This window comes from Chrysemys picta, chromosome 13 (assembly GCF_011386835.1).
Source record: "Chrysemys picta bellii isolate R12L10 chromosome 13, ASM1138683v2, whole genome shotgun sequence".
NCBI classification, from domain to species: domain Eukaryota; kingdom Metazoa; phylum Chordata; order Testudines; family Emydidae; genus Chrysemys; species Chrysemys picta.
The window spans coordinates 24137239-24154974 of NC_088803.1; the positions used below are offsets into that span (position 1 = coordinate 24137239).

Genomic DNA, 17736 nt, shown 5'->3' on the forward strand with positions numbered 1-17736 from the left:
ATCAAAGAAGATAAACTTTTGTTCCCTCTAGATACTCCTACATCTAGCTGGGAATAGCACCACAAAATCTGTCCCAGTTTCAATAAATTCAGACCTTGAAGACACAAACTTTTGTTAGCTGTCTGCATAGAATTGGCCATCTCAAAGATGTGGACTCCTCATTCCAGAAACAAATATACTTTTCTTCCAGATTGTGGTTCTCACTTCTGCTTTTCTACGGAAGTAGGAACAGGTCTCACTTAAAGTGGGAAAGGAATCTTGTGACTTTGTTTTTGTTTTGAGACACTTTCAGATATATTTTGGGAACTAAAATCTTAAGAAGACTTCTGAAGGTTTTGATAAGGCAAAAGGTATTTTGGAGTAGCTATTAATTAGCAGATATGAATTTCCCAACTAGTAATGTACAAATTCAACACACATTCTAAGCCTACTACTGTACTATTACTTTAAACACAGAATCTTTGACATATTTTATAGTGCCTGCAATGCGTATCCCCAGATATACAGTAATTTAGAATAGCCACCCCATTCGGCTTTTTCCTGTAATCACTCTGATGGATTTATTCAATTTAACTTTTTGACACAGAGGAAGATACCTTGAGTGAGTCATCTACAGATAGTTTGCTTTGGAGTGATGATGACTGCAGTCAGGACATTGATGTAACAACTAACCCCGATGAGGAATTCGATGAAGAAGACAGTGACTTTGGGATTGTTCGATGCATTTGTGAAGTGGAAGAAGAAAATGACTTTATGATTCAGGTATATGATTGTAGACTGTGGATGTGCAGTGAAGTAAATGTAAATACAGGGAAGGATGTCATCTAAGGGTACGTCTATACCCAGCCGCTAGTTCGGCGGCTGGCAATCGAACTTCTGGGTTCGACTTATCGCGTCTTGTCTGGACGCGATAAGTCGAACCCGGAAGTGCTCGCCGTCGACTGCGGTACTCCAGCTAGACGAGAGGTGTACCGCGGAGTCAACGGGGGAGCCTGCCTGCCGCGTGTGGACTGAGGTAAGATCGAACTAAGGTACTTCGAACTTCAGCTACGTTATTCACGTAGCTGAAGTTGCGTACCTTAGTTCGATTTGGGGGGTTAGTGTAGACCAAGCCTTAAGCTCAACAGTGGAAGAATCTATGTAGGAATATGTGAGAGTGGATCCCTTATGAAATGTATCATTGCTCTGCCCTGGCATCTCAAAAAAGGAAAAAAAAAAAAGATCAGGTTAGCAGGGGTGAGCAACTGTTCTGTGGTAGCAGGTGAACAAATTATACTTTGGTAGCTCACCTCAGAAATTCATGTTCCATGTAAGTTCCATCAGGACCATCACCATTAATGTTGCCTTTTTGAAAGTTTGAGTAAAATCTCCAGTTACTTTTAATTAAGGGTGAATGGGAGGGGGAAAACATTGTTCCTACTTCTTTACAAAAACACTTTTGTAACAGAGCTACAGCAAAAATGGGTGAAGTTTTTAACTTGTCGTGGACATAGTTCTCTTTGAAGATAGTGTCTTTGCTAGGTTAGAGAATAAAAATACTAAAATAAAAATGTTGAGATTGATTTGAAACCTTCCCCAAACTTCTGAGCCTGCTCAGAAGCTATTTATCTGCTAGTTTTAAAAGCCCTGCCTCATCACAATGTACATTCACCATACGTGGCCCAGTCAAAAGGATGAACAAGTACAGTGAGTTAGTGCTTGATTCAGTTTACATGAGGGATATTATTAAATGCCCTAGTAAAATCCTCTAAAAACATTTTTTAACATTGGGGCAGGAAAAAATCTGGTGGTATTTTATTTTTTAAAGTAGAACCTGCTGTTTTGGGTGGGGGTGGGCCCTGCATTTCTTGATGCATTATGTAATATTCTGCACATTCTAAATTTTCACTTTTTTGAAGATCCATTCATTCAATCTGGATATATTAATCTCCTTTCAACCAAGTTTGTAAAAAACCTGTCTCTAGCTACACAATAGCAGCAGCAAATGTGGAACTTTCCTTTTCTCTATTAATATCCGCACAAGATTCCACACTTAGAATCATAGAATATCAGGGTTGGAAGGGACCTCAGGAGGTCATCTAGTCCAACCCCCTGCTCAAAGCAGGACCAAATCCCAACTAAATCATCCCAGCCAGGGCTTTGTCAAGCCTGGCCTTAAAAACCTCTAAGGAAGGAGATTCCACCACCTCTCTAGGTAACCCATTCCAGTGCATCACCACCCTCCTAGTGAAAAAGTTTTTCCTAATATCCAACCAAGACCTCCCCCACTGCAACTTGAGACCATTACTCCTTGTTCTGTCATCAGGTACCACTGAGAACAGTCTAGATCCATCCTCTTTGGAACCCCCTTTCAGGTAGTTGAAAGCAGCTATCAAATCCCCCCTCATTCTTCTCTTCTGCAGACTAAACAATCCCAGTTCCCTCAGCCTTTCCTCATAAGTCATGTGCTCCAGTCCCCTAATCATTTTTGTTGCCCTCCGCTGGACTCTTTCCAATTTTTCCACCTCCCTTCTTGTAGTGTGGGGCCCAAAACTGGACACAGTACTCCAGATGAGGCCTCACCAATGTTGAATAGAGGGGAATGATCATGTCCCTTGATCTGCTGGCAATGCCCCTACTTATACAGCCCAAAATGCCGTTAGCCTTCCTGGCAACAAGGGCACACTGTTGACTCATATCCAGCTTCTTGTCCACTGTAACCCCTAGGTCCTTTTCTGCAGAACTGCTTCCTAGCCATTCGGTCCCTAGTCTGTAACAGTGCATGGGATTCTTCCATCCTAAGTGCAGGACTCTGCACTTGTCCTTGTTGAACCTCATCAGGTTTCTTTTGGCCCAATCCTCTAATTTGTTTAGGTCCCTCTGTATCCTATCCCTACTCTCCAGCGTATCTACCACTCCTCCCAGTTTAGTGTCACCTGCAGATTTGCTGAGAGTGCAGTCCACGCCATCCTCCAGATCATTAATGAAGATATTGAACAAAACCGGCCCCAGGACTGACCCTTGGGGCACTCTGCTTGAAACGGGCTGCCAACTAGACATGGAGCCATTGATCAATACCCGTTGAGTCCGACAATCTAGCCAGCTTTCTATCCACCTTATAGTCCATTCATCCAGCCCATACTTCTTTAACTTGCTGGCAAGAATACTGTGGGAGACCATATCAAAAGCTTTGCTAAATTCAAGGAATAACACATCCACTGCTTTCCCCTCATCCACAGACCCAGTTATCTCATCATAGACAGCAATTAGGTTAATCAGGCATGACTTTCCCTTGGTGAATCCATGCAGGGTGTTGGGTCTTCAGGGAGCTCCCCTAGCTCTTAAGTGCTTTGATCCTCTGAGGCACATGTACATTGTCAGGAGAGCTCTACCAAGTAAATATGCACCAACTACAGCCCATTCCAGCCAGTTCCCTACCAACTTCAATCAGCAAAAAAGCACCTGGCAGGCAATGTTTTGATTTTAACTGTTGTTGCTCCAGCTCTGTTCACCACTGCTCTTTTGGCAAGTTGCCTGGTATCTTTTGATCATTTCTCTGAATTTTGGCCAATGGTGAAAATAAAAATTGAATCAGTTCTGTGGAGTAGTTTGGGTTGCTGATACTTTGGGCCTGGAGTACCAGTTGTTAAAAGGGCTCTTGGCTCCCTTTTTGGGAAATGGTTGGTTTTAGGAATGTTTTGGGGCTCACTTTTGAATCCCCAAACCCCTTTAGTTAGTTTGGCTTGGTTGCAAGACTTCAAGTCAAGTCTGAACTTGATTATGATCTTGAATATGATCTTTCGGCTCATAAATGCACCCAACGTAGTCTTTTATCTTGTGTGTTATATTTTTTAGTGCTTTGTTGATTGGTTATTATCTCTGTAGTGCTACTTTGTAATTCTGTTGCATGCAAAAAGGAGGATAGAAAGAAGCTCAACAATTTGAAAAAGTGTTAGAGTGGCTGGAATATCTCAATGGTAGGCACGGCTGGTATGCTCTGTACCTGGGAGAGGAACTTGGCGTGAATGTGACTAGGTATATGGGTTGTATATGCTTTGAAAGGATCATGTAGAAACAGTCCTGGAGGCCACCATCAGATGCCCATAATTCTGGCCTGTTGTCGTTTCTGTTGACCCAAACCTAGCAGATCTGTTTTACTAGCTGTATCAAAGCAATCTGAACCATCCATTTTGAAGCAGAGGTCTCCAAAGTGGTGATGATTTGATACCCTTGGTGCATTCATATACCAAGTCAGTGGCTAAGCTCCAACTCATCTAATGAAAAATGCAGTTCAGGAAGCTCAAAGAGAGAGAGAGACAGCTTTCCTTTGGTGCATCACCTTTGATTCCAAGCTTCTTAAACCAAAGGCTCCAGATACCCCAATCCAAGTAGGGAGCAACATTTGGAGAAACTTGACGGCAGCAGTGCATGTTGGCAGAAATACTCAAGTGTTTCAGGTTAGTCATATAGTGTCATAATGGCACCATATTCAACACCCAACACCTAAGTCTGTCAGAGCACTTGGTGGTATGGGACCACCGTTTATTCCAGCATCAATATATGTGCGCTAGAAGTAGGATTCATCTGTGTAAGGCAAGCTGGTCTAACACTCTGGAATAACCTTGAATGGAATATCTTGGTTCAGCTGACATTACTTGCAGAGCAGTGACAAATCTTGCATTACCCTCGTCAATGCAACAGATTGAGTGGGGATAAGTATTTGCTAGGGAGAATTCTTCAGAGGCTGGATACATTTCTGCAACAGAGGAACAGAAAGACAGTTACTGTGCTCCAGAGGATCCAGTATCCCTCTGTTCCCTCAAATGTTTAAAGCAACTGGCTAAAACAGTTGGGTTTGAATCAGTTTCTGTCCTCAACAATCAAGCTTGACTGGTAACTTGACTAGAAGCCCTTTCTTTGCCCTTGCATCCTATTTCAGATGAATTGCTGAAGAAAGTATGGAAGACACTGCAGACTTTTCTCCCCAAGTTCTCCCAAAGTGGCAGAAAAGAAATACACCTCACCCTGATATGCCAAAAGCTTTCTCTCTGGGATAGGTCTTGCCTGGGGTGTGGATTAGGAGTCCTTAAGTAGCTGGGATAGGACATTGTATGTGGTGGGACATAAGGATTAATGAGCAGGATTTAAAAGTAGCTGAGTCTCATTAACCTTGCAGGAAACAAGTCTGGGACATAGGAGGATAAAGTAAGGCCAGGTCTACACTAACCCCCTAATTCGAACTAAGGTACGGAACTTCAGCTACGTGAATAACGTAGCTGAAGTTCGAAGTACCTTAGTTCGAACTTACCTTGGTCCACACTCGGCAGGCAGGCTCCCCCGTCGACTCCGCGGTACTCCTCTCGCCGAGCTGGAGTACCGCAGTCGACGGCGAGCACTTCCGGGTTTGACTTATCGCGTCCAGACTAGACGCGATAAGTCGAACCCAGAAGTTCGATCGCTCGCCGCCGAACTACCGGGTAAGTGTAGCCAAGGCCCAAGAAATCAAGTGCGGTCTGTTGGAAGCTTTGAGGGAAACTGGCTGCCTGCCTTTTAAATACCCCTAGGTTGTGAATTTCTCGTGTCTTTACAGTTAGAGACTGTTTGTTTGTTTTTAATCCTGAGGCAAAGGGATTTGAGATCTTTTGCTTACCTTATCCTCCGGGAGCAGGGAGGGATCAGAGATTGCTTTTGTTTCTTCGTGACTCAAGGGGTTGAGGACTTTTGTTTCCCTTGAGCCTCAAGAGCATTGAGAGTGGATATAAGTTAAGACATGATAAAAACTAGTGGTTTTATTTACCTTTTGGGTTGCCTGGATTCTTTGAGGATGAGTGACCCTTTGGCCAATATCTTTCACACCACTAATGTGCACATGGTTGGGTGGCAGGGGGGAGAATGGGGAGAGATCAGACAGACTTTCAGCACTGTGGCCTAGAGCTCTTAAGATTTGGTTCTTGGGTTATTTTTGGTAGGTAAGTTTACTACATTTTGCGGCTGCTGCTTCCTTGCGAGTCCTAGGTCATACTAATTGCCTTAGCTTGGGCCAGCCACTACTTGTATGCATATCTCTTCAGACTTGATGGGAGTTGCCATATCTTCTACCAGCAATATCAGACATCTTGACCCAAAAAGGCTTTTGCATGCTGCATCCTCACATCTTGGATCACAGGATGCTGAAATGGGGAAAATCCTATTACAGTCTAGGAAACTACTTGTTAAATATTTTTCTCAGAAGTGGAAGAGGTTTCACCATGAGTAGCAGATTCTCTTCAATCTGTTTTCATATTATCCAACTTAGACTTCTTACTGTAGTTAACATTTTTCAGTCCCTCCTTGTATTCCGCCAAAGTGTATTTGTCTGCCATCTCATCATATTATCCTCTTGTTGATTATAAATTGTTACCATTATTTTTTATCTCTGCTTTAAAAATTAGGCACCACTAGAGGGTACTTGTGCAGTCTCAGTAAGGACTGCTTTCTGAAATGTTCCTGAAACTCAGCAGTGCCAAGGCTGTGTCTCCCATAAATTGGAATATATAGACATACTTTTAAAATTATAGCTCCTGAGTTACCTTTCTGTTTTTACAAATGTGATATGAAATTGAATAATGCAGTCGGTACAGTAGCATGTATTTATATTTTAATAATAAATTGTCTTTTATGTTACCATATTTTCAGTCTTTGATTTGCAGCAGATTTTTGTATTGATAACATCTTACTCCATGGTAGTAGTTATTAGGGGCTGGGAAGCTGGTGTTATAGCAGCTGCATAGGCACAGTTAGTACTTGAGAACACGCAGGAATTTGTTGGGAGTGAGATGCACATTAATTAGCTTTGGGGTTGTCCTAAAATGATCAGCAGTGAAATAGTAATGTTTGCAGTTATCAGGCTTAGATGTCAGACTTAAGATGCCCTATAGAGATGAATTGGGAAAGTTCACATCTCGCTATACTTTTGTTTCAGGCTATCTGCAGACTCAGGAAAATATAATTTCTTCCGTTACACTGCTCTTCTATTCATAAATATGAGGGCTAGAAGTAAAACTTGATTAGAAATTAAAACTTAGATGCTGGAGTACAATTTTCCGGCAAGGGGTGGATTTCTGTGGTAAATTCTATTATTGCAAAACACAAAGGGCCACATATGGTGGTAGCTCAGTATCTTTACTCCTTCATTTTGGAGTCTTTCTATTACAGGGTCTTCTGGAAGGTTTTTTGGGGGGAGAGGGGACCAAGAGCTATTAGGGTTGAACTAATGTTGTTGGTTCACAAAAATAGTGACCGTGGATTGCTCTGGCTGGCTGTAATGAGGAGGTGGCTTTCTGTCCAGGAGAGTGATGTCTATACTTCAGAGACATGCCCAAAGGGGTCTGGTGCATGGCTGGCTTTGTTATGGGAATTGCTGCAATTTGGAGAAGTCCATGGTGGTTGTGACAGCTCGGTGGCGTTGGGTTATTTTCTTAGCTGCATTGCCTACATTGCCATTAAAATTGGCTAGGACATCAAATCTTAGTTTGGTAGAAACACTTAGTTGTTTAAGTAATTGTCTAGACACTTTATGGTTGTCTTGTCTGGGAAATTGTCTAACAGAAGAATACATATGGGTTTTTATTTCTCCATCTCTGGATTCACATACTGAGACATCTCCTATTTGAGTCGGCCAACTTTTGAAAGTTTCTGTTTTAGAAGGGTGCATCCTTTAGTTCTGTTTATGTATATGTTTTTCATCATCCTATTGGGGGGTGGAGGGGGAGTCTCTCCTTTATTGGGTACCAGCCTCTTTTTGACACTGCTTCTTGGAGCGTTCTAATTATTTTTATTTGAGTCATTCCCCAAGCCACTTACTCTTGAAGAGTGAAAATCCTGTGCAGTTGTAACCTTGAAGAAGAAAAAACTACTTACTTGTAAATCTGCATTGTTGAAGATATCCCCTCAGAGGATTCTCACTCAGACCTCTACCTTACCCCAGAATTTGGAAGCTCAGATTTGAGGTGTCTCCTGTATCTGCCCTCAAAAAAGTCATTTGGAGATTTGCCCATTCCTGGAGGAATTGCTGACTTTTCTGGTTTTTTTTAAATGTGGGCACTCTAAATGACAATTAGAATGAGACCGAATGCTGCCTTTTCTTACTGATCTGAAAGAAACTGGCTAGAATTTTCTGGGACCTCTGAGTAGGGTTACCATACGTCCGTTTTTTCCCGGACATGTCCGGCTTTTCGGCAATCAAACCCCCGTCCGTGGGGAATTGCCAAAAAGCCGAACATGTCCGGGAAAATGCCGGCCGGGCACTTCCCCTCCCGCAGCGGCTCTGCTCCTCCCCGGACCCCAGCCGCCGGCCGGGCACTTCCCCTCCCGGGCTCTGGCGGCGCAGGGTCCGGAGGCAAGGGGGCTGCCTGAAGCCGGTAGTGCTCAGGCAGCCCGGCTCTTAAACAGAGCCGAAGAGTCAGGGGAGGAGCAGAGCCTCCGGCCGCGGCGGCTCTGCTCCTCCCCGACTCTTCGGCTCTGTTTAAGAGCCGAGCGCTACGGGCTTTAGGCAGCCCCCATGCCTCCGGACCCTGCGCCACCGGAGCCCGGGAGGGGAAGTGCCGGGCCGGGGGCGCAGGGTCCGGAGACATAGGGGCTGCCCGAAGCCCAAGCGCTACCGGCTTCACGGTTTGCCGGGCAGCCTCCAGACCCTGCGCCCCCGGCTGGGCGCTTCCCCTCCAGCTGCGCTGGGGAAGCGCCGGCTGGGGGCGCAGGGTCTGGGGGCTGCCCGGCAAACCGTGAAGCCGGTAGCGCTCGGGCAGCCCTTTCCGCGTGGCTGGGAGTGGGAGGGAGGGAGGAGGGGCGGAGTTGGGGCGGGGCTGGGGGTGGGGAAATGGGCGGGGCCAGGGCCCCGTGGAGGGTCCTCTTTTTTAATTGGTTAAATATGGTAACCCTACCTCTGAGGTGCTTGTTGTTGGAGCATACACATTCCAGGGAGCCTTTGTGCCAACCCACAGGTGTCTTGAGGCATCAAAAACATAAGAGCTAGGGCAGTTTATGCATGGGCGTGCACGACCTGTGAGTGGGACTCTTGTGAGATCTTATCTACAAAAAGGCAGAATTACAAGTAAGTAATATTCTCTTCCCCACTCTGTTCATCTCTAAGAAGTTCAGTACCATTAAGCATGGAGAATATCTTCATTTTTCTTTACAAAAAGATTACATACAAAAATTGTATGCAATCCTAATATTGGTACAGTTAAATAACAGAGTCTGGTGCAGCTCCCTTTGAAGCTGACAGTAAACCTCCCACTGATTTCAGTTGGAGCAGGATTGGGCCCAGTAACAGGAAGTGCAAAATGTTAAGGTTTCAACTAGACCATGTACAGTTTAATATATAGTATAAAATTCGTAACCGTTTGTGTCTGAATACAATAGTTACAGAAAGGTACATACATGGTTTTTGCATTTAACTAGTACATTTGTATAGCAAGAATTACTAAGTTAATAGTACTAGAACTGAAACAAAATCTATTTAAATATGGACCTATGTCAAATTGTCACTGAGGCTTCATCCTGGTCTCTGCTTAACTCTGGAGGGCCATTCACTCTTCACCTCCTTTGTATACATAATTAATTAGTATTTTTTTTAGTCCTGTTCTCCTCCTCCTTCCCCCTTGTCCACCTTTTCTCCTCCTTCAAAACCTGTAGCTCCTTATTTTAGCTCACTTTCCATTACTAATCTATACTCTGGCTCAATCTGCTTCCTCTCACCTATTACAGTGGGTCTGTAGCCAGGTAAGCAAAAGTGGGAAGCACTGGACAGACAGTAGAAAAAGGGGTGGCAAGCATTGTGTTCTTCCATGGAACGCTCTGAAATGTCTGAGGCAACTTTTAGCATTTTAGAAGATTAAGACATTTCAAAACATTCACTTTAGTTAAAACAGTTGTCTTGAATTCTGTAGTTGGGTATTTTGCCTGTGTGGCAAATTATGCTTTGCATATTCCTCATTTATCTGTGTTAAACACATGTATTTTTAAAATGTCAGGAGCCAGCATCAGCATCTAAAACCAAAACAGGTTTTCCCTTGCCCCTTATATAGTGATATTGGGCTCATGAGAATCTCCCCAGCCTGCCTCATGCAACAGTCCCACGCTTTGATATCTCCTGATTCAGTATATGAACTCAAACTGAATGTCTGTGTGTGTTTTTGTATCATTTTTATAAACTTGCTGTAAAACAAAAGTAACCTACTTCTTTCCTTGTTGTTTGTCCTGATCTTTCTCTTTTTCCTTGACTTTTCTTTCTTTTTGTACTCACTAATCTTTCTTTCTGCTTTTTCAGTATCTGCTTTACATCCAATTAAAGGCGCATAAACTAAAAACCACTTCTATCTGAACACGTTTTGTGGGTGATTGCTACCAGTAATCCTTGAGATTACTAGAACTAAAAAATTGGAGAAAAATACTTTGCTGTCAGTTAGTTTGTTGCCCTGTGTTGCCTTGACTCTATTTTTAAATCATGCTTTAAAGCAGAGTGGGTTTCAGTTTGACAGCATCCTTGTACTTTTCTGCCCTTTCCCCTTGTGGGCCCAGTCTACACTAGCACGTTCCCTAAAATCTCTGTTGCAGCTCCACTCTTGTGCAGCCATGGGGAATTTTACAAAACTACTAGTTTAGACAGGGCCTGGAGCTCTCTTCTTGTTCTTGACACATCCTCCTTTGGCTTCCCTTTTCCTCTGCTTGCTTTCCCTCCTCCCATTAACCCATCCTTTCCCCTGGTTTTCCTCTGGACCCTCTCTTGGTAGGATTTCTCTGCCTCCTCTTTCCTTCCTTTCCCTTCCCTTCCCTTATTGGGGAGACCCGTTTTGGAAGGGCTGCCTGCCTTTTTCTTTTTTTGAATGGGGAGTCTTTTCCTCTCAGCTGATATTTCTATTGCCCATCTTACCCACCACCATTGTCTTAGTGGTGAGAAGAGGGACTACTTCCTTCCCTACCCACCTCCCAGGGATGTCTTCTACCTTTTACAACCCTCCACCCCATCCTACTTGACTGACCTGTCTCCTTCCTCTTCTTTCCACCACTCTTCCCCTACAGTTCTTAGGGTGAAGGAATGCCTCCTCTTCTCCTCTCCCCATTTTGTGGGAGAGACTCTCCTTAATCCCAGCCTCCTTGGAGACATGGTATATGGATCTTGCAGTCTATTTGGGGGGCAGGGGGCAAAAGTCTCTCTTCTTCCACATGTCCCTCTCTGCCTTTGGTGTAGTGCTCTCCCCCCACCCCCTTTCCATGGTCTTCTCTGCTCCAAGGTCATTGGACCTAACCATGAAGCTGGGTGTTCAGAATCTGTTGGTGCTTTCTAATGTGCTTTGCAGTCATGTGTTGTCCCCATAGATGGAAGATATGTCCCAAAGGATATGTCTAGACTAGAGTTTTTTACCGCAAGAGTAAACTACAGACATTTGTGTAGTGTCTAAGTTAACATTTATAAAAGTATAACTTGAGTTAATTGGGAATCAGTTCTCTCAAAACAGGACCCAAACTCTAGTCTAAACAATCTCTGTGGCCCTAGGGACAGTAAACATGTTTCTCAATTGAGGTAGCCCAACTCAACTGAAAACTAACTTTTAAGGTTGTTTGAGCTGGCCATTTTATAACTATTTGGTTGAGCTAATTCGATTGAAAAACACCTTCTTTGTTCCTGTCAATACGGCCTGTGCAGAGAGAGCCACTCAGGGAATAGGGAGAGTCAGGAAGGGTTCTTCCTCTTGTGCCTCTCTGTAACAAGCTTATGTAAAAGAAGATATTCAGAACCATGACACAGTCCTGTAAATAATGTTCCCTCATGTGCAGTTTTGTCCCACTTCCACCATCTTTTTCATTATCAAACTTAGAAACTCCTTAGAGGAGAGACTTGGTTATCTTATTTATCTGTAAGTTTCTTTGTACCCCTTTTTAGACTGCATAAATGGGACTAGTGGTAATTTCTAGGAGCTGTTTGGAAATTGCAGTGGGGTACTTTTCATGGTTTAAAAAAAAAAAAAGACTGAAACACAACATGCAGCTACAGCCTTATCTACACTAGAAAGTTGTACCTCTTTAATACTGATATAGTTTAATACTGTTAATTTTCAAGTTTAGACCAGGCTTACATGTCTCTGCCTTCAAGGTTTCTTCACATTCGATATAATACCTGGATTGTGATGCTCTGAATAATGATTGAATGAAGGTGACTCAGCTATTCTCTCACTTCTGGAGTTTTTTAGGTACATTGGTAGGGGAAGCTTGAACTTGTACTGTGGTTACCCTTGCTCTATGCGGATGAGGTAATATCTTTTATTGGACCACCTTCAGTTGGTGAGAGACACAAGCTTTCAAGCTACACAGAGCTCTTCTTAAGGTCTGGGAAAGCTTGTCTCTTTCATCAAAATAAGCTGGTCCAATTAAAGATGATATCTCACCCACCTTGTCTCTTTAATATCCTGGGACAGATACGGCTGCAACAGCGCTTGCTCTATGTGCTCATCTACTAGAGGATTTTGGTCTCAAGGGGTATCAGTTTGCTACTTTTTATGATCTCTAATTTCACTCTAAAATGGTTGTGATTTTTATGAAAAATGAGTGGGGAAGGTGGAAATTTCATTGTAGTTCCAATCTTTTAATTTAATTGCTGTTCTTAAAATAAGATGGGACCAGGTGTCATTTTCTAGGCCTATATTTCTCAAGTTTATTGGCTTTTTTGTTACACAGACACTACATACATACATATGCATATTAATCTTATTAATTGAGGTAATTGTATTGAGGTTTCATTTGTTGATGTGCAATTCTTGACTTCAAACAGTGTGAAGAGTGTCTGTGCTGGCAGCATGGAGTCTGTATGGGTTTACTGGAAGATAATGTACCTGAGAAATATACCTGCTATATTTGCCAAGATCCACCAGGTACAAAGATTTCTAAGGTTACAGACTCTAAAACATGTAGTAATTTTATTAGCTTTTTATATCTATTACAAAGTATATATGTATAGTTTTTTTCTTACACCAGTAATTTCTGCTGTTAGTTTGTCTGTCCTTTTTAGATTATTGGATTTTTTTAAAAAGTGAATTTAATTTGCTTTCATTTGTTATTGTTTAGTCAACATTATTCAGATGCGTTCTGTGAAACCATAACAGGAGTTGGGATTAAATGTGTATAATTGTAAAGATACTCTGCATAGAACATAATTTTGCTGTTAACACAGATTTAAGTTGGGGTGTACTATCTGACTGGAAAATACAGATCAAATTGTCTAATTTTTCAGTTTGTTTTATTTTTGAGCTCTCCTGAGAGTTTTAAATTTGTTTGAGACTAATGGTAAATTATTATTGACTAAGTGCTAGGAAGCTTTAGGTAATGCTATAGTTCAAACTTAGTTAACCAAAGCAATTAATTGAAGTAATATTGAACTAAGTAATGTTAAAGATGGTAAATAGAATGAAAATGGAATAATTTAATATTGTATCACTGTGGATATGTAATGTTTGACAGTGGTGTTTTCCCACACAGGCCTCTGAGCATGTTTCAGCATAATGGAACCTGTGCCTGACAGTGTTGTTACAAATCACCACTTTTATTTTAAATATGCCTGTTTTGACGGCTGTGGCAGGCTCATCAACAGCAGTCCTGTAGACTCCTTTAAGGTTTAAGGCTGATGCCAGTCCTACCTCATGAAATTAGCCAGCAGGAAGTTGTTTCCTAACAGCCATAACTATCTCCTCTCTTCCCTCCCTTCATCTCTGAAATGCATTTGTGATTTTATTTTGTGTTAGAACATTAGATTCAGTAAGAAGCCATCAAAATAAATTCCTCTGTGTCGTGCACAATCTAAATTATTCAGATTGCATCACCCCATATCTTTTTTTATTTTTATAAATCCATTCTTGAAAAGAATTCTTATAAAAGATATGCTCTAGTTCATACAGGAATTAATTCAGGGAAGTCCTATGACCTGTGTTATGATCACAGTGGTTCCTTCTGGACTTACAATCTATGATTTAGACTTCAAATAATCACTCTTAACAAGTTTGAATTGTTTTGGAGAAGATTGAGAAGTTTGGGGCTTGTCTCTCCAGTTCTCTTAATTGTCAGAACTTGGGGTAAGTGACAGACTGTCTTCTCCACTGTCCCCGATACCTTCAAGGGTTTGTGTGTTTTATACTCTGATCTATGCCCACTCTGGCTACTTAGAAAGTTGTTTGCTGCCATTGTGTTGCTGTTATTGAAGGGATATTATCAAGACATCACTTAGTAAGTGGCGGATACCAGTCAGCTATGGAGGTTCACCCCTCTTCAAGTGACAGGAGTGCTTCCTGGTAGTCTCCCTGTCTGACCTTTCTTCTTTGGGAACAGTAAACCAGAAGGGTAATGGTCTTTTGGCTCCAAGTCCACCTCTAAATCAGTGACATCCTCGATAGGTTTCAGTCCAGATTCAGTCTGTCTTAGGGAGTTGAGACTGCCAGTCAGGGTCCTAAATGATCTGTAGATTTTAAATTAGGCTGAATTGACATCGTTGTTGGTTTTTTGTTTTTTGTTTTGTATTTGGCAGATTTTCCTATCATTGGCCACATGTTGTTGCTTTATTTACTAAGGAATGTTGCTGGTGTGCCTGGAACTACTTTGCAGTGGTTCTAGTCATATCTACAAGACCTCACATTGTTGCTAGTCAATGTGTGTCATTGCCTAGGGATTTGGATCCCTTAAAAGTCTGTGAGGTAAAATCTTTTATTGGATCAATTTCTGTTGGTGAAGGACAAGCTTTTAAGCTACATAGATATTACTTCACCCCAGGGCTGGTGCAAGGAAGTTTCGCGCCCTAAGTGAAACTTCCAGCTTGCGCCCCCACCCTCCCAGCCCTGCGGCAGCTCCCTGCCCCCCCTGTTTACCACGTTGTTTAGTGTTTGCATAGATAAGGTCTTTGGGTGAGGTCATCGCTAAACATTGGATGATCATATCACCATGGTGATGGTACACAATTGCACATCTCCTCCCCTGCCCTGTGGACCCTGATAGCTTGGACTGGGTATGTCCGAACTGACTCTTTCCACAAACCACATCCTATCCAGGGAAATTCATATTGTGCTTGGAATGAAAATATTTTGCCTTTATTTATCCCATAATGACCATTGAACAGCAATACAAGGCTTTGTGACGGAGGTTCAGTGATTACAGTTCCCTTAGTAGGACTCTGAACGGGGATCTTCCATGCTTGTGCAGCAGCAGCATAGCTAATGTCCACACTGAGCACTGATGTTCGTAACATGCATCCCCTCTGCATTCTTATGTACCTCCTGCCCATAAAGTTGTGCATTGATTTTAAGTTGGTCCTGATAGCTGTCAAAACCCCCTAATGGATATTGACCTAGCTATATTTTAAAATTCCTCTGGGAGCCTCTTTTAGATAGGCCTGTGCTGTAACTCTTTTGGGCCTTATATGAACAGGTGACTTGTTCTTTGCTCTGATGTTCCCCTGGCTGTGGAACATGCTCTTCCGGGGCAGCTGCAGAAGCCCAACCTCTACTCTTCAAAAACAAGCTCACTTTTATTGAATAGTCTACTTTTCAGAGAGACACTCTGTTTTAATCTGTTAGCACCCCGACAGAAAGCATCTCCAGTCCCATCCTGTTATTTTTATTGATGCCCCATTGCTTGGCTTCTTAATTTATTACTGTTGTGTTTATCACATCTATTTTATAATGTGGTAACTCATTCGCATTTCAGCTGTTTCTGTGATACCCCAACTGCCTCAGCAAGGGGTAGCTTTATTAATAGTCATATATTTGCATGAGGTTTTGGTCAAAATTGTAAATTTCAATGACTGCATCTTGGTACATACATTCTACTTATAAAATGTGACCAATTAGGCATCAAAGAAACTACTGGTGATGGGGAAGTTCACAGCCCTGTGGTGTATTTGTTTGTCTGTCCACAGACTCTTTAAAATCATTTGCACTGAATTACATAGTGTCTTTATGCCTGAAGATTTAGTTACTGGAATGTGCAGTAATCTGTTGATAAGAATACATCAAAAATATGAAGATGTCCATCAGTTGCAACTGTCTGGCGTGGAAGTCCTCATTGAATACTGCTGCTTTACAGTTGGGTAGAATTCCCTGGCCTGGAGCAAGGTGTTATATGTTCTTCCCACTTCATATGTTCCTTCTGTCTTTGGGGCAGTGGAGTGTCCCATGTCAAATAGACTCTTTTACTAGTCCTATTGTTAAGAGGAGTTACTGTCAATAAGCTGGTGCAAGGTTTATATTAGTCGATATCAAGCTAATGACAAATATTACCCGTAATGTTCACATACCAAAGTTACCTTAATGATTATTTTAATCCACTCATTACTGTTGCTTTAGGTCAGAGATCCAGCTTAAAATACTGGTATGAGAAGGAGTGGTTAAGTAATGGTCACATGCATGGCTTAGCATTTCTGGAAGAAAATTATTCCCACCAGAATGCCAAGAAGATTGTAGCCACTCATCAACTTCTTGGGGATGTGCAGAAAGTGATAGAAGTACTGCATGGACTGCAGCTGAAGATGAGCATTTTACAGTAAGCAGTGTTTTGAAGTCTTAGCTGGCATGTACTAGATGTGAAACAGATTTCAAAGAGTAGAAAAATAACTGATAATGCAGATTTATTTTGATTGTATATACTATTCCATGGATATATAGGAATGTAGTTTGATATGATGAGTTGTGATTTGCAAAAAAAATAGCTGCAACTCCTTGGTGTGCAGTGAAACTAATTTATAAAATTATATAAAAAAAAAAAAATTGTTGTGGGGGTATAGATATACTCAAACAGAAATGTGGAGAAAGAGATAGCAAGCAAGCAAAGTATAGAAGAAATTTTTTCTAGAATATTTATACAGAATACAGAAAAAAGCAGAATATGGATGAAAAGTGTATATAATACTTATGTCGATATTCTTGACACATCTCTCTTTTCCATCTCAATACTACTAAACCATAATTTTGCTCTTGGGAACATTATTTTTTCACTCATCTTCATTATTGCTCTATTATATATAGTGGAATGAGAACATTAATATCTCAGCAGCCTTTCAGTGGCTTGCCCACCACTTTATAATCTATTTGAACTTTATTTTGTGGTTACTAACACAACCAGAAAAATTACAAAACGTTCCTCATACATACATATATGTATTAGTAGATATGGACAGTCAACCAACTTTTTTCTGCATTTTTATGAGTTGAGCAACATTTTTCCAGTTTCCTTAATGTTCTGGGGATGAAAAAATTAATTATCCTAACCTCAAATCCATCAGTTTCAGAGTGTGATTTCTTAAATGTTTCTCTGTTCACTGATCAGTCGGTCACATAGCAGCAGCCATTTGGAAAGCAAAGCTCTTGGTGTCTTCAGTCTCTTTTAGAACTTCTTCTACTTTCACCTCAATCTGTGATGTCTGCAAATGTGATAATTGCAATACCTTTTAGTGTTTGAATAGTGGATTGCAAAAAAAAGATACAGGGTCATGCATCATGGAAATATTATGTATCCATTCACCATGGGATCCCTTAATCACCTCTGTGGAATACTTTTCTACTTAATAGAAAGGAGGTGAAACTTAAATATCTCTGGCTCTTTAGGACCTTTCTTCCCAGTGTTGTACAACAAGGGGACATGAGAGTTTTAGATCTTTAGATTCTTCAGCTATGGAACACAATATCGGTTTTGTGGCATTAAGGTTTGGAACTAAACAAGAGCGTTTTGCTTATGGAATTTTTTCCT

The 17736-nt window shown here is 41.7% G+C and overlaps 1 protein-coding gene across 1 annotated transcript in view; it reads left to right on the forward strand.

The window, feature by feature from the left end:
* PHF20 (PHD finger protein 20) overlaps nt 1-17736 on the forward strand; it is a 135205-nt gene that overhangs the window by 89465 nt on the left and 28004 nt on the right. Inside the window, exons 13-15 of the mRNA XM_065565232.1 lie at nt 587-762; nt 12785-12884; nt 16338-16533. Of these exons, the coding sequence (XP_065421304.1) occupies nt 587-762; nt 12785-12884; nt 16338-16533 (472 nt within the window). The remainder of the gene's footprint in view (nt 1-586; nt 763-12784; nt 12885-16337; nt 16534-17736) is intronic.